Here is a 23,589-nt window from a genome sequence, read left to right as displayed (position 1 = left end):
AGTCTCAGTTACGCGGATGTTCATCAGCATTCTGAGGACGGACAGGTAGTGGGAACTGCGACATTGTGAAAGTATTTAATGCTGCTCAATTTAAAATGTATTTTACAATAAAATAATTAGGAAAAGTCATAGTTACAAAGCAAAACAAAAATTGCTCAAGGACATTATCAATAAAAACTGCTTTGGCTATCCAGTGGGGAGACGTCCCCCGACTCTGATAACAAACCAGCAAATTCCTGCTAGAGGCAGATGCTCTTCTCTCCACCATGGCACTGTGCTTCTCTTCTGAGTTAAAGGAGCCCAGAGCAAGCATCAGCCACCCAGCCCACCTCCAATGAAGTTCCCTCGCCCTCGAGAAGGGGCAGCCCCCAAAACGCCACTCTGCCACATACAAACTTACCTTTGGAGCCTTCTCGGTGCAGCCCAACTGCAGACTGCCTTTCAAGCCTGCTGCAGATGAAGCCTGTCAAACAACTTCTGGGGTCCCCAGGAGCCCCCATCTCAGCCCCAGACCCCCCATGGCTATTTCTAGCATCTAGAGTACCAATACCATGTACCAGGCATAAGGATAAATGAAGCGAGTGCCCTCCAGCTCCAGGCAGCGCTCTCTCCCTAACCAACACTCAGACAAGTCCAAAGCACGGGTCTACCTCAGGGCCACAGGGCTAGTCAGAGACACAGGGCCATTACAAAAATACTTCTGTCCCGTAGAAAAACACTCAGCTATCACCTGAGAGCCAGTGAGAAGCCGTGTTGGAATGGAAGAACTTTACACACGGTCTCAATGGAAAGAGTCTGTTCTTGTAAGTAAACCCGAGAGACACAGGTCCAGACAGAAGCTTGTCGGAAGCTCTAAGGACAAAGCAGGTCTGGGTGACAATTCTGAGGACAAGGGACCTCCTGCTCAGCTGATGGCACCTATGTGCGCCAAGTGTCCTTTGCTAGATGTTCCTAGGGCCCGATTAGGTGACCCAGGCAGGCAGCTAGAAGCCCTGCGAAGTCTTTTCCGACTGCATTCCCAATAAAGGCAACTAGGGACAAAGAGAAGGAAGCAGAACTACAGCCAGCACTGACTGGCAAAGCTCGGCTTCCAAACTCATCCACAGAACCGACTTACATTTTAGTTTATATTGAGATAGCAGATGGAAATTCACATCTCAGGAACAGAGGGCAAAAGCACAGTGAGCCAGGCACCAATGCGCTCACCCAGAGCACAGGCCTAGTGAGGGGCTTCTGGGCCCCAGCCGCCCCCCGCCATGACTCACACCCAACACAGACCTGCCAACCAGCACATCTGGTAGCTGCCCAAACCAAGAAATCACAGTGAAAACCAAGGTCAGCACAAAAGGTAAATACTCAAAAACCCACGTCAGCACACCTGGGAGTCTGCTTAGCAAAGGACTAGCAATTCCAGTGTCAGGATCGTCTTTCACATAAAAATCAGTAAGTGACATTTTAGTTTTCAGTGAAGACAGCAGTTACACCTGCAAAGAGTAGAAGCCTCTGCCATTCTGAGCAGTAGTAGGTGCCACTTAAAGCAGCTCACCCTGGCCCCTCGCCCTAGAACGGCTGGCGTTCTTACAGCCTGGCCTGCCTCGCGCTTGCTGCCTCCAAGGCCTCCAAATCTAAGCTGTGTCCCAACCTGCCAACTCCCCCTCTCAGAAGCCCCGCCCAGAGAAAGGAGGTAAGGTTAGAGCTAGGGTTCTAGTAGGCATTCGAGGAGAGTCAAGGCTCTGCCCCTCTTCTCTTTATTTAGGGTTTAGGGCAGGGAAGGAAAAAGAAAGAAATGCAACCACATTTTACAAATGATAAATTTATTCTAAATCTCAAATTATAACCAATTGCCTCTAAGTCTACCCCGATGCTTTACATAGGTTTAAAAAAGACACAGTCACAGCCAGGTCACGCGTACACCAGGCGTCCCGGGGAGGGGCTCTGTGGATGCGACGGGCCCAGCCACCTCCCGCTGCTCTGCAGCCCCAGCTGCTTTGCAGCCCCAGCTCCCGCCAGGCTCCTGCGCGAGCAGCTGCTCCTCCCTCGGCAGGAGCCTGGCCAAGCAGGAAATGCCCCAGGGGCCTTGATGTGCTCAGATGAGGTCCACAGCCTCAGGAGGCTCCCGCCAGAGGCCCAGGGTCCCAGACCAGGCTGCGCCCTCTGCTGGGACAGCCTCCGCTCATAGCCCGAAGCGAGCTGGCGTGCGTCGAGGTGTCATGGGCTCGCCCTGCTCTTTCCGACCCGGGGTGTAGATCTTCGTGGACCTGGAGACAGAGGGGGACAGGTAACACACTGCTCCTCAGCCCAGCAGGATAAGGAGGCTGAAGCCTCACTGTGTGTGATCTGTGAGGCAGCTCTACAGCGAAAGGGCTTCCCCCCACACTCCGTCTCACTTCACCTCCCCACTTGCATCAGAAATGCAGCAAAATAAAGGAAGTCACCTCACTAAGGAACGTGTGAAATGTGTTTTTAAACAACTCCCATCATCCTCCTGCACTGGGGGGAGTGGGGAGATCACTTCCATCCCCTCAGCAGATGACCCTCCAGCCGTGCGATAGCGCTGGAGACCCGCCTGCGGCCCTGCTCCCTGGGAGGAACTACCCACGTGACTGGAGTGTCTCTGCTGTGCAGTGGGCCTTCGGCCACTTCTGACAGCTTATGCCAACCTTGAGTAAGATGGGGCCGGCCTGGCCGGAGAGACCAACCACGTAACCACAGCTGGGCCCTGAGCCACGCGACACCACCCTGAGCACAGGGGAAGGAAGGGAGGGCAGGGGTGAGCTCCACCATATGGCAATGATCCGGTCAGTCTTGCCGATGCCACGGAATCCCAATAAAAACCCTGAGCAGTGCCGCCCAAGCGATCCATGCATACCGTCACAGATCGATGTGCCAGCAGGGTAACCAGGCCCTACGGACAAATGGAGCCTCACATCCCAGACCCTCTCAGACCTCCCTCTATGCATCTCACCCTTTGGCTGGGTCTGATCTGTATTCTTTTGCTATAGCAAAACTATGCGTTAAGTATAGAGCTTTCCTGAGTTCTGTGAGTCCTTCCAGCGTATGATTAAATCTCAGCAAGTCCCTAGGGATCCCTACATTTGTAGCAAGTTGCTCAGAAGTGAGGGGTAACCTCAAACTTGCCGCTGGTACTGAAGTGAGGACAGTCCTACGGAGGACTGAGCCCTTAACCTGCCGAGTCTGGCGTAACTCCAGGTACCGGCACGGATTCGGAACCCCTGCAACCCCTTCCCCCTCTCCACTATGGTTTCCAACCCCCTAGCTTGTAAGGGAAGCTATGAAGCCCCCCCTGCTACTCCAGCCCACCTTGGGTCCTGAACACAACATGGACGATGCCAGGAACTGCAAATACACAACCAAGCCTTTAAAGTTCCCTGGAACGCACACACCTCCCCACCACCCCCCAACCCCACCCCGGCCTCCCCCGCTGCAGAGAAGCAACTTCTGTCACCGGCTCGCCTTACACTACATTCGTCAGCTTCTCATCCACCATGACCCGGCACGACCCCAGGACGGGCTCCATCTCACCCAAGGTCCTGAGCTAAAGCTCACCTGACACTGCCCATAGGGCTGCGCTTCTCCTGCTCCTGCCGCCGGGCCCGCAGCTGCTCCTCCGCCAGTGCCATCTCCTCCTCCATGGCAGAGGCTTCCTCTTTGGCCCGACGACGATTCTCCTAGAAAGAAGGGTACAGCTGAGCGCAGCGACGATCAGATAAGGAGGTCAAATAGAACCCAGGTCCCTGCCGCAGAGCACCTGCTCTCAGACACAAGAGGCCATATGGTTGTCTGCCCCAGGACCAAGGCCATCGTTTCTTCTGCACCAAATGCCTGCTGCTCTCACTGATTCTAAGCCCGTCACACCTCAGCTCTCCACTCAAATCAGTACAGACTTAACTAGCCAGGTGAGGTGGTACAGGCCTGTAATCCCAGGACTTGGAAGGCTGAGGCAGGAGGATCACCATAATTCAAGGGCAGCCTGGACTACATAATGAATTCAAGGTCAGCCTGAACTACCTGGCAAGATCTTGTCTCAAAAATCACAAATAAATAAATAAATAAATAAATAAATAAATAAAATAAAAAAGTAAAGACCTAACTTACATTTTTTTAAAACAAATTTACAACTATGCCAGGAAGAACAGGAAATAGGAAAACTGTTACCACCTGGCTGGCAAGGACAGACATAAAAATGTGTGTGGCCCAGGAAGGAGAGAACTATGTTAGAGGGGAAAGCACAAGCTCAGCAACATTTCGAACCCCTAAACAATGGGTGTTAGCTATGATCTCTGCGAACGCTAAATCCTAAAGGAGACGGAGTAAGAGAGAACTCGGAATGAGAACAGGCTGATACCAACAAGACCACAGATCAATATTAGCATCACCAAAAGTGGGGCCACTAGACCTGCTGCGCCCCCTGACAGCATCTGAAGGGAAGTTATGACATCACATATATGCACCCTCGCCTGACACAGCTGAACTGGAACCTGATCAAGGCTTTAGATCGATTACTCAGTTATGGGAAGAACACAAAACGGAGGCACAAGGGAAACACCACGAGGAAGCAATCATTTGAATACACAATGTACTTAAATGACAGCACCCAGAGGCAGAGGCTGCTCTGGAACAGAAGAGTGACCAAACACAACAACCAACTGCAATGTTTGGATCTAATCTAAGCAAATCAATCTTGAGAGGTTACCTCTGAATAAAAGAAGAAAACTGAGTAAGGACTGGCAACTTGGATGATCTAAAGGGTTCATTTTGTTAGGAATGATAATGGCGCAGAGGTTACATTCTACAAACAAGTCCCTTTCATCAGATACGTACTCAACTCCTTCAAAGATAAAATAATGCCATCTCTAAGACAGCTTTACAACAGCCCAGAGAAAGAATGGGTGTGTTTAGAGAGGACAGTGAAATAAGATAGAATAATAAGACTGAAAGGAGGTTGACAATTATGAAGACGAGGAGATGAACTCATACGGGCTAATTCATATCATCCCTTCTACTTTAACCAAGCCACTGGCGCAGTAGGAGGAAATCAGATAGACCGCACTGGCTGGGTCCAGCTTTTCCGTTTGGAGCAGCACGGGCGGTAGATGATGAGGGCTCATATCAATCCCATGGGCAAAGAGCACCTCCACGAGGAGCAAGGCCCTTACCTGCCGAGACTTGCCCGCCTGCTTCACGCTGTAGAACATGGGCCCCAGCTCCGCCAGCCACTCTCCATCCACAGCAGTCACACACTGCATGTACTCCTGAGGGCAGAAGGACAGCAAGGCAGAAGTCATGGGGGCCAGCGCCCCTCTTAGAGTGGTTCCGTGATTAGGACCCATGTGAGAAAGGTCCTCCCTCAGCCCCACAAGGCTGGCAAAGGCAGGGCAAAGCCCCAGATACGGGAGCTGTAATGTCTTCTCCCATCCAAACTCCCCCATGCTCGGTGTCCAAGAGAAAAGGCCCAGCTCCTCAGGAAGCCCCGAAGTGACCCCAGAAGGGGTTGCTCATCCAAAGCAGCAAGCAGGAAACCACCCTCTGGCAGGCCTGAAGCCAAGTACTCCAGAAAGTTAACTCCACAAAGCTCCCCCAAGGACCCAGCAGGAAACCAACTGAGAAGGCCCAACAAAGCAAAGCATGTGCCTCGAGCCCTCCGACCAAAAGCTCACACTCGTTACAAACTCCGGGCCCCGGTGGGCGGGACTATGCCATGCTCTATGAGCACCTTAGAAAAGCCTTACCTTGGTGGTCATGACCAACTCGTGATACACTATGTAGTCTGGGGTGTAGCCCATTCCAAAGAGGGAACTGGTGGGGTGCAAGTGGCAGGGCATCCCTGTGCGGATGTTCACATACTCCCCGATACCCTACGGAAGACACAACAGGCGGCCACGTCAGCAGCACGCTGCCTCCTGGGAAGCAACCGCCCATGCCACCCTGACAGGTTCGCGGGGAAGCCCAGGTCCGCAGACCTACGCTATGACAGGATGGGCTGCGTGCTCAGATGGCATGGCAGGAAGGGGTGCCAGCGCTCACCTTGAGCTTGGCTGCCTGGTGGAAATAGGCAGCACAGATACACTTCCTCACAATGTCCCAGTCGGTGCCACACGAGGCCAGGCTCATCCGCTGCTGCACCATGATGTCCTTGAGTTGGGCCCGCACCTCCCGGACCTAAAGCAGGACACACGCAGGCGGAATGCAGCCTCTTTCTCCTCCTCCCTCACCCTCCTCCTAACATCCGGCTCATCCCGGCTGCTGCCCCACCTTCCGCATGGCCTTGGCATGGATGAAATGGTCATTGCACCAGATGGTAGAGTAATTATTGTTCTTCCACTGCAGGTAGACATTCAGGTAGGTCAAATGATCACTCTCGGGGACAGCAAACTTCTCCCGGATTTGATCGCTCTCTTCCTCTCGGCCCTAGGAAAAGAAAAAGGGCCTCTACCCTAGGCCTGGGGGAGTCCAGGCCCACCACAGCTATCTCAGAGAATCTCACATGAAAACTTCCCACAAATGCCAAACACATCAATATGTTGCTAACGACATGGGAGAAAAATCAGTTTGTACCAAATGAGGCTAAAACGTGGCACAACCATACTAGAAGACAAAGAATGACCTTGCACATTTCCGAAAAGAACCATTATAGAGCCTACCCCTCCCTCCCCTTCTCCCAACTGCCTAACTGAAGACAGCCAAGTGGTGCCCTGGAAACCCTTTCCTGCCCCTCTGCTCTGTCCCATCACAAGGAGAGCAGCTCTTCCCCCCACCGACACTCCCGCAAGCCCTCTGGGAAAGCGGGGCCAGCCACCGCCTCCTCACCTTTGGCCGGTAGAAGATGGCGGGGACCGAGAGCATAGAGACAATGAGCAGGATCTCGGAGCTGCAGCCCATGTCGCAGGACACGATGAGCATCTTGGACAGGGCCGGGTCCAACGGGAACTCCACCATCAGCCGCCCCGTGGAGGTGAGGCCACCTAGCGGAGGTGAGCAGACCCAGGCACTCAGTGGAACAGTGGGAGAAGGGGAGAAGCCAAGCGCCGGCGCCCTCCCCACCCTGCCAGCTCCGGGGCCGCCGCACCTGTGTTGTCCAGGGCCCCGAGGATCCAGAGCTGGTACATGGAGTTGAGCATGTTGTCCTCCGGGGGCGGGTCCATGAAGTGGAACTGCAGCAGGTCCTGCACCCCAAGCGACTTGAGCAGCAGCACCACGTTGGCCAGGTTGGTCCTCTGGATCTCCGGCACCGTGGTAGTCAGGAGCTCATTCTTATAGGCGCTCTGCGTGTACAGCCTGTCACGAACAAGACCCAGTTTGCTGCGCCTGCCCCGCAATGGCATGCTGGCCTTTTACACATGCCTGGCTGCCCGCAGGCACTGCGTGGCAGGCCAGCACCGCTCCAGCTTCATACCACAAGTGTACCCCAAAATGGCCAATAAGTCCCACAGGCAGTGGGAATTTCACTTCTCCAAATCATTCATTTCTACCTACTCAAAACCCAGTTCTGCTAACTCAACTTTTCTGCCAGAGTCCCCTGTACCCTACATGCCTGCTTCATTTCTGGAACCAAAGTATGTGGGACTAGAATAATGGTAAGGTTTTGTCTTCTTAATGTCATTCTCTATTTACTGAATTTCTATAATGAATACATTATTTTTAAAAATTGGAACAACAACAAAAAAAGAATAACTGGGAAAGTTAAAAAGAACCAATGCTGTCTTCGGCTCAGATCCACCCTCAGGAGAGCAGCCTGCTGTAATTCCCAGTCTTCCACGGCAGGTACATTCCTCAGTCTGCCTCAGAACTCAGAGCTCCCCACTGGGAAGTGGCAGCCCGCCAGTGGCCCGAGCTTGGGAATCAGCTCTAGGGCCGGCACCCCACCCGCCCAGCACGGGTTCCCCAGTCAGCAGTCCCAGCGCCGCCCCAGAAAGCAGGCTAGCACAGGGCTCCTACCTGAAACACTGACCTGGGCCCGTCCTGCCGGCTCTCCCTGACCTCTGGTTGGCATTGGCCTGGCTGATAGGGTAGATCTGCAGAGCATCCATGCCAATCCTGGGGTTGAAGACCTAGCAGGGGGCACAAAAGAGCTGACTGAGGCCAGTGCGGGGAAAAGGGAAGTAGTCCTGAGACAAAGACAAACCCTCCAGCAATGGAGGCAGCCGTCCTTACAGAGCCAGGAGCCTCAAGAAATATTCCCATCAGTACCTAAGGAAGGTGTCCCCATCAACACCAGCAATATGATCGATACTGAGTTATTTAAATTTCCTACACTTCACTGAGTTATCACAAACATGAAATGAACCAAGAACATGGCAAAATCAGCACTCACTAAATGATAGCCTAACAACACCACTTCCAGGGACTTTCCCTTCCTGGGTGGAGGACTAAGTCCTGACCTCTCCCCTAGCCCCAGCTGAATTAGATTCATGAGAAGCTGGGGGCCCACCTCCTGTATCTTCCCGTACCTTTAATTTGCAATAACCAGAATCGATAACAAACATGATGCCATCGACAGTCAGAGATGTCTCAGCAATGTTGGTGGCAACGATACACTTCCGAACGCCGTCCGGAGCCTATGGCCAAGCAGAACATCCAGGGAGGAAAGCTGAGCCTCCCAGGCGAGAGAACCTGCACAAAGCAGAGACGAGCCCACCTCCCACCCACCCACTACGGGAAGAAGCACTCCTCCTTCTCACCCGCCTGTGGGGGACAAAGGAGACACCCAGCGGTGGGGACCGAGACACTGCGGTGTCGCACCTTCTGGAAGATTTTAGCCTGGAGGTCAGAAGGCAGCTGGGAATAGATGGGTAGCACGGCCAAGGCAGGTGCGTTCTCCAGTTCCTCCAGATGTTCCACTATCTGGTCTGAGGTCACCTGAAGGCACCAGGAGAAGCCATGAGACTCTGGAGCCATCCCAGAGATGACAGATCTGTTCACCACAGTGCGACCGAGACACACACCTCAATGTCCTCTTGGCCAGGCATGAAGATCAGAATGTCCCCTGGAGCCCCTGAGAGATGCACCTGCAGGGACTGCTTCACTGCGGCCTCCACGTAATCCTCCTGCGGAGTCTGCAAAGCCCCCCAGGCGTGGTCAGAGGGAGCACTGGCAGCACGGCCAGGTATCCCACACACACCAGGAACCGGAGGCCAGTGGTCCCTCTGGGCAGCAGCGATGGGCTTTCAGGGCTGCCACACCCACACCAGGCCCGACCATGGGACCCCAACTACAGCTCCAAAGAAATAATGAAACAAAACCCTCCCAGGGCACCAGGCTGGATCGCTCAAGCCCCGCAGCTGCAGGCTCCCCCATTTTGCCCACAGCACTCCAACTCAGTACTCCACCTCTTCCCACTGGGCTCACGGCAGAGAAGCACATGGCAGGCAAGGTCAGTACCTTACTGAAGAGGATGTCAACAGGGAAGGTACGACCGGGGATGTGGAAGATGGGGACGTTCCCAAAAAAGGCAGCAAATTTGTCTGCATCCATAGTGGCTGATGTGACAATGAGCTTCAGGTCTGATCGCCGCGCCACAACCTGACAGAAGAAGTCACGTAAGTCTTCTACAGCGGTGAGACCTCCGGCTCCAGCCTCAGGCTCCCCAGCATCACCCCCAATAAAGCTGGCAAGCTGGCATGTTAGACACAACACTCCTGAAGACTTGAGTGATGGAGTCACAGTCACAAAAACACGGAGCTACTCAGCTGAGCAAGAGCAAAATAAACTAGAATCCGGGCAACCCAGAGGCTTCGGGGTCATAGCCTGGCCTGCCAGAGACCCTCCTCCGCGTCCCCAGCCCAGCCCCAGCCGGCCTGGAATGCTCTTGTCACTGACTACTGGCAGTGCAGTAGTTAAAGCCCATGCGTCCACAGGGACTGCACCCCGCCGTACTCACCTCCCGGAGAAGCCCAAAGAGCACATCGGTGTTGAGGGAGCGCTCATGGGCCTCGTCCATGATGATGGCGCTGTAATGATCCAGGTCAGGCTCCCGGAGGGACTCCCGCAGCAGGATCCCATCAGTCATGTATTTGATCAAGGTGCTTTCGGAAGTGCAGTCTTCAAAACGGATGGCATAACCCACCTGGAGGTCAGGCAGATGGTTCAGAAGCCACGGCCACCAGCTTACCACTAGCACACACCTCCCTGGGGTCCAGGTCACGGCCTTTCACAGAAACACACACCCTGCCGCCCGCTCACCTCCTCGCCTAGGTTTCCCCCCATCTCTTCGCTGACTCTCTTAGCCACCGACATGGCAGCCACACGCCGGGGCTGGGTGCACCCAATCATCCCATAGTCCGTGTAACCATCCTCATGCAGGTACTGGGTCAGCTGCGTGGTCTTGCCACTCCCCGTCTCCCCAACCACGATCACGATGCTGTTGTCTCTGCAGGGGAAGAGCGGAGAAGAGCAGGTAAAGGGCTGAGCGGCCTGAGGAAGGCCAGCTCGCAGAAGCCTCTGTCCCTCCCGTCACCATTCCAGCTAGCCAAGGCGCAGGCCTGCTCGGTCGGGAGGATCTCCTGGGGAAAACAGTCTCACAGAGCTGCCCCTTGAAATGTCAGGCACACAGCGAGGGTTTAAGGGTGCTAAAACCAAACGGTGCTCTCCTGTCGTTTTACACAGCGTGGCCCAGGGTGACCCAGCCAGGGGAAAAACAAACGGTGTGCCTTCCCCATCACTCGCAACGCAAAGGAGAAAGCGCTCCTGACCGCACAGACGGACACGGGGACGCGCTGATGAGAGCCCGGGACCCCAGGCCTGGGGGACGGTACCTGATGATGGTGAGCAGCTCCTGCTGCACGGCGAAGATGGGCAAGTACTGCCTCTGCTCCAAGATCGACTTCTTCTTTGCAAACTCGCTGTTGGCTTCACTCTTCTTCTTCATGTGGTCCGCAAACTTCTGCTCTGTCCTGAGAACATCCACAGCAGCCTAAACACCACGCACCGCTTCCCACGGTCCCTCCTGACTGCATTATTGCCCGGCTTGCTCCCAGGAGTAAGAATGACTTGGACAAGAAGCAAGAAATCCCTAGGACACCAAAGCAGCCAGCTAATCTGATGTCGGCGGAACTGTGGGGTGAGAATCCATCATCCACAACACACTCAACACCCTGGGGGCAAACAGAGCCTCGTACGGATCAAAGAGGTGCAGATGGTGGAAGGGCCAAACCCTCCACCCACAAGAAAGTGTGACCGGAAGAGGCACTGAAATCAACCACCGGGTCACAAACTTACAGAGAACACCTGGGGCAACTTCCACACAACATTTAAAGGACTAGAAGAGCCCCGCAGTCTCCTATCAGTTATGGCCACAGAGCACAGGATGGAGGTCAAACTTCCTCCCTTCTCTTGATAGGTTGGCACAGTCCATAGGCCTCACTTCTAAAGAACTACAAATCCACTTCATCTTTACCTGCAGCTTCTAGGGAATGCACTCAGCATCTGACGCACAAACACCTCCCAAAAACCAGCAGCCCTATGGCACTTTCCAAGTTCAGTGCCACCTAGGTCCACACGATCACTCTCCAACCCTCACTCGCAAGGGACGTTTCCTCCTGCAAACCTGCCTCATGCTCCACCCAGCTGATTTCTAATTTCACCCAGCCCCTCCTGGTCACCTAACAACCGATACAGAAAGGACTAAATTACCCAGACACTAACAAGGGTTGATCAATAACACCAACTTCTCGTCTGAAATGTTTCACACAGTGGTAGAGAGAACTATTAACTCAGATGAGGGCTCGGTAGGTTCAAAAGATGAGACTCGTGAGAGGCCTCTGAGTTCTCACCACTAACCCAACGCAGGACCCCCATGAGGCAGTTACCCAACATCTGCCTAATACCTGTGGGAACAAGAAATCACTACCTGATAAGACAATCCTTTCTATTTTGGAACCACTGCTAAAACAGTCCTTCCTTATACTGAACTGAAATCTGACCCAAGTTCCCACCTCTGAACCCCTCAAAGGCACCGTACCAAATGGCCAAGAGCATGGACTCCAAAGCGAGACTGCCTGGCTCTGACCCTAACACCACCATTTACCAGCTAGGTGACCTCAAACAAGTCACTTACCCTCCCTAGGCCTCTCTACTCAGACCACCACCCAGCATAGGGGAAGCTCCTACGGTAGTGGCAGTAGGCAGAATATCTACTTCAAACTGAAGACAAAAAAAGAGTATCCAGGAAGAAAGCATCAGAAGAGACCAAAAGATTCCAACTGACGTCATTCTCCTGTTTGCAAGGCTTGAAGCTATCAATTCTGCTGCAATTGCCCTTGACCTCTGGAGCAAACCGCCTGCGGCAGAGACCACCCACCTGTAGTCCACTTTCCCATCTTCTGTTAGAGCTTTATCTGGCTCCTCCTCTTTTTTGACACCCATTATGTCTCCCAGTTTGGTCCCAGCCAGTTCCCAGTGTTTGTGCTGAGCCTGAGGAAGACAAGAAAAGTGAGGCCACCCCATCCCGCGACGTGACTGCGAGCAATGAATGGAAACTCGATCGTGGTTAAAAGGCTTCAGCTGGCAGGTGGCAACTCTCACTTGCCTCTGGTGGCACAAAGCCACACACACACACACACATACACACACACACACACACACACACACACACACACACCCGTCTCCAGCTTCAGCTCCCCAACACCAGGCCCTGCGGCTGCTGAGACTAAGAGCCAAACACAGGAGCACAGCGCCCCCTCCAACGGCTGATTCTCGCTCCACGTGTGTCCTCTGACTTCCAACAGGAATCCTACCTGTGTGCTCTCTGAAGACTTTTATAAAGGAAAAGAAAAGAGAAACACGAAGACTTTCCAGCCTTCGGGACAAGACGGACCTTTTTGCGCTCCTTCTGCTCCCTGTGCTTCCGCACCGTCTGGCTGCCTTTCCGGGCGATGATGGCCAGGTCGGAAGTGGCATCTTTGACTGGAATCACCGGCTCCGGCTGCAGGCGGTGGAAGAAAAGGAGAAACTGCTCACTAAAGCCAACCAGAATCTGTTTCCCAACGGCCCTAGTAACCGACAGAGGTGATGAGGACCTGCCCTATCATGATGTGAGACCACTCCCACCTCCTTGCTTCCTCCTCGCCAGGTCCTCCTCTGGCACGGCAGCCTCACCTGCTTGGTGAAGACGATGCGCCCATCCAGGAAGGGAGGCACCAGGTTGTGCACCATCAGATGCACCTTGGCTGCGTTGTCCTCTTCGAAGTCTTCATCCACCTCCAGCCGGTGGACCACCCCACTGGTGAGCATGCGGTTAGTCTCCCAGCGCTCGTTATCCTGCAGGGATACAGCGCAAGCCGCGCTCAGACTGCGACCAAAGTCCTCCGAAGGGCACTGGCCAAGCCCACATGCCACGGTGGCCATGGCGGCACCGCAGGGCTCTCTACCCTGCAGCTCCCTGGACCAAGAATCACCCACACCGAACTACCTGCAGTACTGTTCCAAGAAGCAAGACCTTAGATCTAAGTCGCAACCTCTAGCCAGACACATGAATGGTGGCCATCAGCAGCCCCACTCAGAGACACCAAGGACACAGACCACAGAGGCAGGCGCCATCACGCCGTCCCATCCACAGGCCCCTCAAGAGGCACTGCAGAAGACCGGCGCTTGCCCTGGAGTTTTCTAAGCTACTCAAAGGTTGCCCACCCCTCCTCCGCCAGCAGCGTAACAGGCCTAGGCCTCTCAGCAACAGGCTACCAGCTGTGCTCTTACCACCTGGCAGGACCCGGCACTTCCCCACGCGTCCTGCCTACACCTTCAATCTCAGCCAACCACTGCCGGCAGCCTCACCTCATTGATCTGCCTACGCTGGGCCGAAATGCGCTTCTGCTTCTGTTTATGCAGATGCTGCTCCCGCCGCCGCACATAGTCCTCGGAGGAGTAGGCCAGGGGGTTGTGGAACTCGTCATAACCCTCGTCCATCATGTACCAGTCCCGGTCAGCTTGCTGCAGGGCAATGAGGACAAGGGACAGGTCATTTTACGGGCAAGACAAGGCCAGAAGAGCAGGTATTTGGTAAGAAGTCATGAGGCCAGAAGAGCCATAATGAGAGGTAAGTGAGAGGCCACCTGGAAGGGAATGACAGTGAGCGCTACCCCTGAATTTCTAGGGCTTTACCACACGGTGGCACCACCACATGACAGGAGCCGCTTAAGAGAGGAACCGGAGATCCAAGAGAGACTCCTGGGCTTTAGGCTGAAAGGCACTAGCCACACTCCTCAAAGCCCAGTCCCACTGCGGGGTCACCAGGGACCTTGGGCTCTACCACCTCCTTTCTCCCATGTTCCCACCGACAGCCACCACCCTTCAATCAGCCCTCAAAAAGGTGGTGTTGGGGGCTGGGGATTTAGCTCAGGGGCAAAAGCGCCTGCCTGGCAAGCGCAAGGTCATGAGTTCGGTTCCCGGTACCAGAGAAAAACCAAAAAAAAAAAAAGGTGGTCTTTACCCTCTGGTCATCCTCCCACTGCTGCCGCTCCTCTTCTGTGTCAAATGAAATCCCTTCTTCACCATCCTCCCGTCTTCCTGAAGGAGAGCAGGCGGCAGGTCAGTCCACGTGATGCTGGCTTATCCAAGGGCCCCCAACACATCCACCAAGCCACCCAGCTCCACGAGCATAGCCTCTGCTCAGCCTCATCCAGGTGAGCCAAATTCTGCCTCCTGCCCCCAGGCCTTACCTCGGCCCCTGGACAGACGCGGGGTGGACCCCAAGTGCCTTCTGTCATCGGCCCATTCATTGTATTTGTAGGACGGGGTTGGGAGAGGAGTATCGTCTGAGTACTTGCTCCTGACAGACCTGGGAAGCAGCAGGCCAGCCGTCAGAGCTGAGCCACATTCCCCGGACCACCAGCAGTGCTCCCTCCCGACTCCTGCTCCACCAGTGCCGAGACCCGGGCTGCTGCTCCTCCCAGACAGCACCTGTCTCGATCGCGAGTGGACGGCCGATGGCCCCGCTCGGAGTCCCGATAGGAAGGTGTCGGGGAGGGCGACTCCCACTGAGAGCGCCTGGAAGAGCCATAGCCACTGTCCTCCTCCTCCCACGTAGACCTTGATGGGGTAGCTGCATCTAGGGTCGCAAAAGACACATCCACTGGACACATCAGCTCACCAAGGTGTAACTCCAGAACCACTAGCCAAAAGTCAACTCCCCCAACTCATTTCATTATTCATAAACCTTGTACCTATTTGTAATGTTTAAGATGGTTTTGACAGCTTTCAATCATGTGAATTTAATAAGCCAGTTTTCCCCGCGTTTGTAACACTATTTTAAGGAATATTCAACTTCCTGCAAACATATCCACCTGAAATATAAATGGTTCTTTTTAATACATCTTCAGTGAGCCCCAGCTGTATAGTCTTTCTTGCCAGTAGGGAAACTGCTCATTCAGCAAACAGCTCACCAGCTAGAGGAAGCATATCCACTGCCAAAGACAGGGACAGGGCTGCACCCACCTGACTCACAGCCCAGTATTCTGGGGGCTCAAGGTCGACTAGGGACTTCTGACTCACTGCCTCAGCAAAGCTACCCTGCCTTTTACACACCTGAGTCCCCACGGGTCCCCACACCGTACACAGAGAAGAGCTGCAGCTACCTTTAGGCCGATGTCGTGGGCTCTCGGGTTCATTTCTTCTGCTGCTGCGCTCCGAGCCTCCGTCTCGCTCTGATCTGCTGCTGTGCCTACCTCTCTCTCGCTCATCTGTGAAGTCACAGAGTTTAGAACCACGCGTCCCATTCTGATACACACCCATCTGCATGCTAGAGAAAGGGCAGGCCCCGCCTCCCTCACAGGTGCAAGCTGCACCGCTCTAATGTGGTCCATGAGTTCCCGAAACTCACAGATTCCCACTGTTTCAAGGGGAAAATAGTTACTGGCTAGAAAGTTTCAAACTCACAGTAAGAGTTACTTTCCTGCAAGAATTCAAAAGATCAACAGTTACAAGCCTATAGTGAATATCTGTGCAACAGTAACAAGCCTCTAAGATATAACTACTGAGCAAAGCCAGCGCTAGGTTTACGTCTAGCTTCCCTAGGTTTACGTCTAGCTTCGTTCCACAGCACTGTCCTTTCTCTGTTTTTGAGACAACGTCTCTGGTTTCTTATATTACTTCCTTGATCACCAATTTTCATAATAAAACAAGGACCACACACTTAAGCAAAGCAGCCATGTCACAAGCAACAGTTGTTTTTGGTGTGTTTTTGGTTTTTGGCTTTTTTGAGACAGGCTTTGCTATGTAGTCCAGACTGGCCACAAGCTTGCAGCAATTCTCCTGCCTCAGACTCCCAAGTGCTGGATTACAGGTGTGTGCCATCCACGCCCGGCTCAACAGTTCTTTTCTTTTTTTGGGGGGTACAAGGACTCGAACTCACAACCTCGTACTTGCCAGGCAGGTGCTGTGACACTAAGCTATATTCCCAGCTAAACAGCTCTTTTCTTAAACCGCTTGCTAGTCTCAGCGTTAAAAGGGTCAAAACCACTCAGACTGACATCGTACAAACCAAGTTCCCCAATTCAAGGGTTTTATGAAAGTTCCTGCAAATGGGAAAAGGCTGGCATGCTTATTCGGATGCTAACAGGCAACAGGAAGTATGCCAGACAGTCTACCTCTGTCTCTCTTGCGGTCATAATCTCGATCCCGCGATTTTTCCTTCTTCCGGTCCTTTTCTTCTTTGGATGATGCATAGACACCGTGTTCCCGCCGCTCCCTCTCTCTCTGCCGACTGCGTTCCCAAAATTCTTCACTCACACCCCCAGGATGAGAGGGAGTCTCTACCCGAGCAGATCGATAATGTCTGAAACAGGGACGGTGACAGGTAAAGGACCCTCCATACGAGAAAACTACTGCCTCCACCCCCCAGCTACACCAAACAAGTGATCTGTCCGTTCCCGTGGCGTCTCCCCATGGCCACAGGCTTATATCCATAGGGGCAACAACCCAAGGTACTTCTAACCTCATCACCTACTGTACTCCTTAGTCGTCCCTGAATTTTTCCCACAATTCTGAAGAAAATACTAATTCCTACCCACCATCAATATTACAGAATCATAATTAAATCATAAAGCTCTAAGCGTCCGATGGGAAAACTGAGAACTAAACATGGACTGTTATTTTCTGGGCTCCGCTTTTGCCCCCTCTGGGCCAATCTACCCGAAGGCCTTCACCTGTCTTTCCGGCCGTTTCGGCCAGCCTGCTCACCGCCCTCCTCCTCAGCATCCTTTTGGTCATCTCTGCTCTCCTCCCAGTCCTTGTAGGAAGAGACTCTGGACTTCTTCTTGTCCTCCCCATCATCCTTCTCCTCTCGCTCTTTCCTTTTCAAGGAAGCCAGTAAGTCCAGGCCCAGCAGTGAAGGGCGAGGGGCAGGGGCTTTGAACACATGCTGCTCACTGGCTGCACTTTTGGTCTTACAAATAAGACCGCCAACTTGAGAGTCCAGATCAGTGCCTTCTAATCGATGGATCGAGGCATCTTCAACGGTACCCTCCATCATAGGCTTTGGGATTTCTCTGGAAAGAAAGAAAACTACTTGGTATCGGACACACAAGAGAAGGCTTAGCTCTGTTATACCCCAAAATAACTACAGTTACAGATATACTTAGGTGATTAACCCTACCTCCCCATGCTGAGACTTTTTCTACCTCTTAGCAAGACCTTTCCATTCAATCACTGACAATCTCAGAAGATCCCATTCCCACCCAACACACACCAAAGATACAGACACACACGTACACACACACCCTAAAACACTGGGCTCCAAAAGACTATCACCCAGGCAAGAAAGAACTCACTATGGGCCACATACTACCACCATGATGGCATCTATAAAGGTAGTGTAGGAGAAGCTAGATTTAAAGTCAATAACCTCATCAGAATCCAGGCTCTTGACATTTTTACCTTTGTGATGGTAAGCAACTTAACCTTTGGTTAACCATATTTTTTTGTATCTGTAAAATGGAAATAATTTTTGCTTTATCTAATCTACGGAATTATTGTGAGAATCAAACAAGAAAGTGTATGTGAAAACACTCTGTAGCTGTGAAAAGTTTCAGTTTACTGTTACACCATTTTATTTGCTATGCTCCTCTATACTGATTGGATTCCTTGTCAACTTTTACAAGGTCTTCTACCTTGCCCTCCCTTTAAACAGATATAGCAGACTACATATGTGGGAATATAAAGATACTATCCACATCCTACATGCTTTAGTGGACCAGTAGTGTTCTGAAGGCACAAGTGTCTCACAACAGTCAAAATCAGCTTAACAATAATGTATATGCCTCGAAAATATTTATGAAAAATATCAAAACAGGAAACGGTGTTCCCAACAAAGATTTAAGAAACTGTAAGACTTCCTGGAGCTCAACTTGTAACAAATTCATCTTAACCTCCCACTGACAAGCATACACCTATGCTGATAATTTTGATAATTCCCCTCATTCCAACAAGTTAGTGAAGCAAAGAAATTTTTGAGGGGCAGGGTACTTCCTGAATCCAGAAATGTTTGCCAAGCTCCGCTTAACATGAACGGATCTACAAAAAGAGTACTGCAGGCATATCGTGGGAAACATAGTAGAAACAACAGTTTCATTTTGAAACGGTCATCGCAGGTGACATCCGTATGCACGTGAGGAAATCCAGGCAGAATGGCAGATATCCACTCTCCTCAGCAGTCATCTGAACTGGAAATTACATCCAAAGAATGCCATTCTATGCAAGCAAGTGAATGTTGTCCGTCTTGTTGACTGCCACAGCTCAGTACCTAGCAAAATTAATGTTTGGCAGATAAAGGAATGAATTCAAACTTACTAAAGACGAACAGGGAATCAAACATTTCTGGACCCAGCAGGAAAAAAATATCAACAAAACAGGACAAGGAGTCTGACAGAGAGGATTTAACTGGCTGCTAAGGACAAATAAGGAGCTAAGGGGCCTGGTTCTGGAAAAAGACTAATAGCAAAGCGACCACAGGAGTACAAGGAAAACGGAAGGAGAAACCTGGACTTGTTCGCTGAACAATTATTCACTGCCTCCGTGAGCCAACGGCTGTTCTCGACAATAAAGAAAAACAGACAAAAAAACCTCTGCCCTCGTGGAGATGACATTCTACTACTGATCACCCACCAGATCGCCTAGTGGAGATACCACCGTCAGGAAGAAGAAAAAGACGCGAGGAAACCTACTCAGGCGTGACGAAGGTCCGGGAGTGGGGCAGGGCGACCCGAGAGAGCATCCCCGGACCTCACTGAGGCCTCTCCAGACATCAAGATCTGAGCAGAGCAAGGAGAAAAGCGGGGGGAAACAGGATCGCTGCGGCATTCTTGAACTAAGTAAAGCAAATGGGGTGACCAGCACGGGAGGAACTTCCCAAGCCGAGGCCCGAACCTGACCTGGAGACCGAGATCTGTCGCCTGGAGCCGCCACGATCAGCGAAAGACAAGTCAGGAAGGAAGAAGGAACGCTCACCTCACCAAGCTCGACTCCTGGGACCCTTCTGTCCTGGAATCTGGGTGCCGGCGCCACCACCCCTGGGTCAGATGGCCTCAAAGAGCCAAATTCCGGTCCTTGAAGGCGGCCATCGTTGTCCCGTAATACTCTGCGCGGCCAACTCTATCCGTCCAAAAGTACCATCGAGAGCAGCCCGGAAAAAGACAGTTCCTGGATCCAAGTGTAGGACGGAACCCTAATAGTCTCTCAAAGCTACAGCGTCTTCCTCTGGGGCTCGGCTCTGACCTGAGACACTTCCGAGTCTCCTTGAGACCAATCACGCTTAGTCTAAGAGGCAAGCCCCCGCCTCTAGTCCGTGGGCGGGAGCCGACCAAAAGTAGGTCAGCCATATTTAACAAGGGCGGAAGAGACAACGGGCTTCCGGTCAGAGCCCGGCAAAGTAGGCGGTGCCTAAAATAACCTCTTAGGCTCATTGGACTGCGGAGTAGGACGTGCAGCTATACGTTGATTTCCTGCGTCCGCGCGTTTTCCATTTCCGTAAACGGGCCAAGAGATGGGTGCCCGACAACAGCCCTGGGTCGCTTTGGGTTAAACTCGCTCCGCAGCTTGGAAGGGAGAACGCGAGCTTGAGACGTACTGGCTGTTCAAGAAGGCTAACAGCCTTGAAGTGGAGGTGCCCTGGACGAGTAAAGTGTCGCTGTCCCCGGCAGTTGTGGGTCAGAGTAGCCCAGCCACAGGTACACTGTATCTTTAAAATATTCGGGTATTTTGGATACTAGAGACACGCGCCTCAAAGTAAACAAAAATCGCCCGTCTGTTCGAATGCAGAAATGTTCGCTGAGGATGTTTTGGGATCTTCTAGATTTTTTATGTAAATATGTACATGTACATTATAGTTAGGTTTTCTGCAAAACTGCTTTTGTGCCTTTATAAGTTTACTGTCATTTCATTCACCAGTCTCCTGTTGATGGTCATTTAGGTTTTTCCAGCTTTTCACTATTATAAATGTATTGAATATCTTAAATTCGTCAATCGTTGCTCATTTGTCCAGTTATTTATTAAGAATTCCTTCTCAGGCCGGGCGTGGTGGCGCACGCCTGTAATCCTAGCACTCGGGAGGCTGAGGCAGGAGGATCGTTGCGAGTTCGAGACCAGCCCTGGGCTGCAAAGTGAGCTCAGGGCCAGCCTGAACTGCATAGTGAGATCTTGTCTCAAACACACACACACACACACACACACAAAAGGAAAAAAAAATTCATTCTCAGAATGGAATTACCGGTCAAAGGGTATGTGAGTTTTCTTTCCAAAAAGGTTTGGGCCTTTCCGTTGCAGTAAGGACGAGGAATCCACACTCTTGCCATTATTGTGTATTACTGTAGTGTTTAATCTTTGTCTATTTAATGGGTTTATAAACATATCTTTTAATTTGCCTTTCTTTGCTTGCTTGGAAAGCTTACCTTTCCAAATATATTTACTTTCCCTTTGTACCTCTTCTGTGAATTCTCCATGGATATCTTTTGCTATGGACATTTTCTCAGCGATGGCCTCAGTTTCCAACTCCTATATTTGTCCACTGTGGCCCTCCTGTTGACACCGTTGCCCTCTCCTTACATCCTCCTCTCTATCAGTGAACTAGAGGAGGTGCCATTTGAATTCTTGTGATGAGACATATCCGTGTTCTCTGAGTTTCTTTTTGATCAGTAATCTGTTCTGCCGCGCATGTTTGATGACGTCTCCTTGACAGTCAGCTTTCCTGTTTCAACTGTGACCTCTTGCTGGAACAACTTCATTTCCTTACAAGTTGTTATCAATTTATAACTTAAGGAACTCTCCCTTTTTGTCCCATTCCCCAACATTAGACCTGAATTCAAAGTATCAAAGGTGGGGTCTCTCCTGGATGCCCGGTTAATAAGCCCTTTGATCAAGGAGCTTCTCAAATATGAAATTTCTTCCAGTCGTAACATTAGGAGCTGGACTCCTACTTTAGAAGTAGCAGTAGACTAGAAATTTGTGGCCTAGACTCCAGTAGTCCTTGTCTTGTAGCTACAAGTCTACCTGTGAGCAGTCTAGCTTATAAAGTGAGAGTCCGGCACCAAAAAGAAAAAAGAAAGAGGAATTGATTAGTTTTCACATACTTTTCATATTGTAATGAAAACCAAATCCAGGGCCTTCACACTGAGCCACACTTCACAAAGAGCCCAGCTCTTTTTTTTTTTTATTTTGACACAAGATCTTGCTAAGTCTCTAAGTTGCCCAGCCTGGGCTTAAACTTATGATTCTCTTGCTTCAGGCTTCCAGAGTGTCACACATACCAGTAATTCAACTGTTTGTTAGGTGATAAGATGGACCTTGTCAGGTATGCACCAAGACTCTCTAAACCAGGATCTGTGATAATACAAACATCTGTCAGTAAAAGACTTTAAGAGTGTGGTAATACATGAAATAGTATGCTGCTCTGAAAGAAATCTCGAAGTTTTGTATATAGAGATATGGGTAGATCTTCATGTAGTGACTTAAAAAATACAAAGTGCAGAAAGTAGACAAAGTCTGTGTGCTGAACTTCTGCCATTCCTCCGGCGGAGCCTCTCTTCCTCCTCTAGACTTCGCTGGGACCTCTGGCTTCAGTCAGAGTTAGGGAGAAGGTTACCGGAAGAGGGGAAAGTAGCTACATCCCTTAGCTGCAAGCTGACCTCATGTACAGTGCCCTCCGCTCAGCTCTGTCCACCACAGCTCTGACAGCTACCTGGGGGTGGGTTCAGTGCCCCATTACTGGCTTTGCTTTGTTTTCCTTCACCTGGCCTTAATTAAACTCTTCAAATTACCAAATTTGAGCGAGTCATTTCTTCCCTGCTGAACCACTAACACAACAGGCCGTCCCTTGGGTAAAATGAAACAAAAAATATGCAGACACATTTATATTTCTTGTGACTATCAAAACTGTGGAAAATACTTGGGAAAATCAATGAAAGCGGTCACAGGCTGTGTGGGGCGGAGGGAACAGTGGGAACTGGGCCTGAAGTGGGAGAAAATGTGATATACCTCGGTATAGCTGTAGTGGTCCTTCTTAAAGTACTTGAATACATTACTTACTCTGCATTTTAGGTATTTTTAAATTAGGGTCAGGCACTTAGTCTAAACTGTCTTTAAACATTGCAGCTGTGTTCCAGGAGAGATTGTGGACTTGGATTATTTGAACATTTGCATTATTTGAAGATGAGCTTCCTGTTGCCCAAACTGACTAGCAAAAAAGAAGTAGACCAGGCAATAAAATGTACTGCTGAGAAAGTGTTGGTTCTCAGGTTTGGGAGAGACGAGGATCCTGTCTGTCTGCAGCTGGATGATATTGTAAGTGAATTTTTTTTTTTTTTTTTTTTTTTGGTCTTTTTAATACAGGGTCTCGCTGTGCAGTTCATGCTGGCCTTGAGCTCACTTTGTATCCCAGGCTGGTCTCGAACTTGCAACCATCCTCCTGCCTCAGCCTCCCGAGTGCTGGGATTACAGGTGTGCGCCACCACGCCCGGCTGTGAATTTTTTAATAAATGATTTTTATTTAAAATCTACATAATCTCACTTCAATGTTTGCAAAATACGTGGAAAGGAATGGGCAGGGTGTGAGTGCAGGTGTTCATTATTTTCAATAACCTGATCACTTGCCTGCCCTGAGCTGAACCCCCCAAATTGTGATTGTGCTAAATCTGTCCTGATGTCCTTCCCCACTAGCTGAGCAGAAAACCTTATTACCAAGTGTCCGTGAACATTACCTTTTTAGTCCTCACCACAGCATTCCCATTCCCAGTGGCAGGAGTAAACGCGGGAAGAGTGAGGGGGCCTCCCCTGCCCAGGTACATCAAACTGCGGAGCTGGGATGTGAACTCACCCTTCTCTGTCTGCCAATGCCTCGCTTGTGTGCTCCCGCACAATGTGCCGATGGTAGTTTCTGATGTCGCAGCCTATCTCCACATTGTGATCAGTAAGGAGGAAGACTACAGGACAGAGTGGGTGTATTCTTGTCTGTTTGTCATAGCTGGAGACTTAACCAACGACTGAGGTCTTTTCACACCATTTCTGTCACTGCCATCCACTGTGGGATGAAGCCTAAGAATCCTCGGTGTGTGACTAAAACGTGAATGTGTGATGTGTTAACCTGGGGGA

General features: G+C 51.3%; 2 protein-coding genes across 2 annotated transcripts in view; one reads left to right on the top strand and one right to left on the bottom strand.

Moving 5' to 3' along the window:
* Positions 1–1,797: 1,797 nt before the first annotated feature.
* Positions 1,798–19,807, bottom strand: Dhx38 (DEAH (Asp-Glu-Ala-His) box polypeptide 38). Its single transcript, XM_005403530.2, has 27 exons — positions 19,456–19,807; positions 17,157–17,498; positions 16,599–16,786; positions 15,588–15,692; positions 14,914–15,061; positions 14,673–14,791; positions 14,444–14,520; positions 13,789–13,944; positions 13,114–13,275; positions 12,833–12,940; positions 12,317–12,429; positions 10,773–10,910; positions 10,201–10,387; positions 9,899–10,084; positions 9,400–9,540; positions 8,964–9,074; positions 8,761–8,877; positions 8,469–8,576; positions 7,957–8,069; positions 7,088–7,296; positions 6,829–6,983; positions 6,274–6,429; positions 6,046–6,180; positions 5,751–5,876; positions 5,178–5,273; positions 3,568–3,689; positions 1,798–2,258 (listed from the first exon to the last, which is right to left on the bottom strand). The coding sequence occupies exons 2-27, from the start codon at positions 17,480–17,482 to the stop codon at positions 2,174–2,176; spliced, it is 3,687 nt and encodes a 1,228-aa protein (XP_005403587.1). The 5' UTR covers positions 17,483–17,498; positions 19,456–19,807; the 3' UTR covers positions 1,798–2,173.
* Positions 19,808–19,903: 96 nt separating this feature from the next.
* Positions 19,904–23,589, top strand: part of Txnl4b (thioredoxin-like 4B) — an 8,118-nt gene continuing 4,432 nt past the window's right edge. The window contains exons 1-2 of the mRNA XM_005403531.2: positions 19,904–20,174; positions 22,594–22,782. Of these exons, the coding sequence (XP_005403588.1) occupies positions 22,651–22,782 (132 nt within the window). The 5' untranslated portion in view covers positions 19,904–20,174; positions 22,594–22,650. The remainder of the gene's footprint in view (positions 20,175–22,593; positions 22,783–23,589) is intronic.

Source organism: Chinchilla lanigera, unplaced genomic scaffold (assembly GCF_000276665.1).
Source record: "Chinchilla lanigera isolate Chin_1 unplaced genomic scaffold, ChiLan1.0 scaffold00083, whole genome shotgun sequence".
Taxonomy (NCBI): Eukaryota; Metazoa; Chordata; class Mammalia; order Rodentia; family Chinchillidae; genus Chinchilla; species Chinchilla lanigera.
This window is presented reverse-complemented; position numbering and strand designations above follow the sequence as displayed.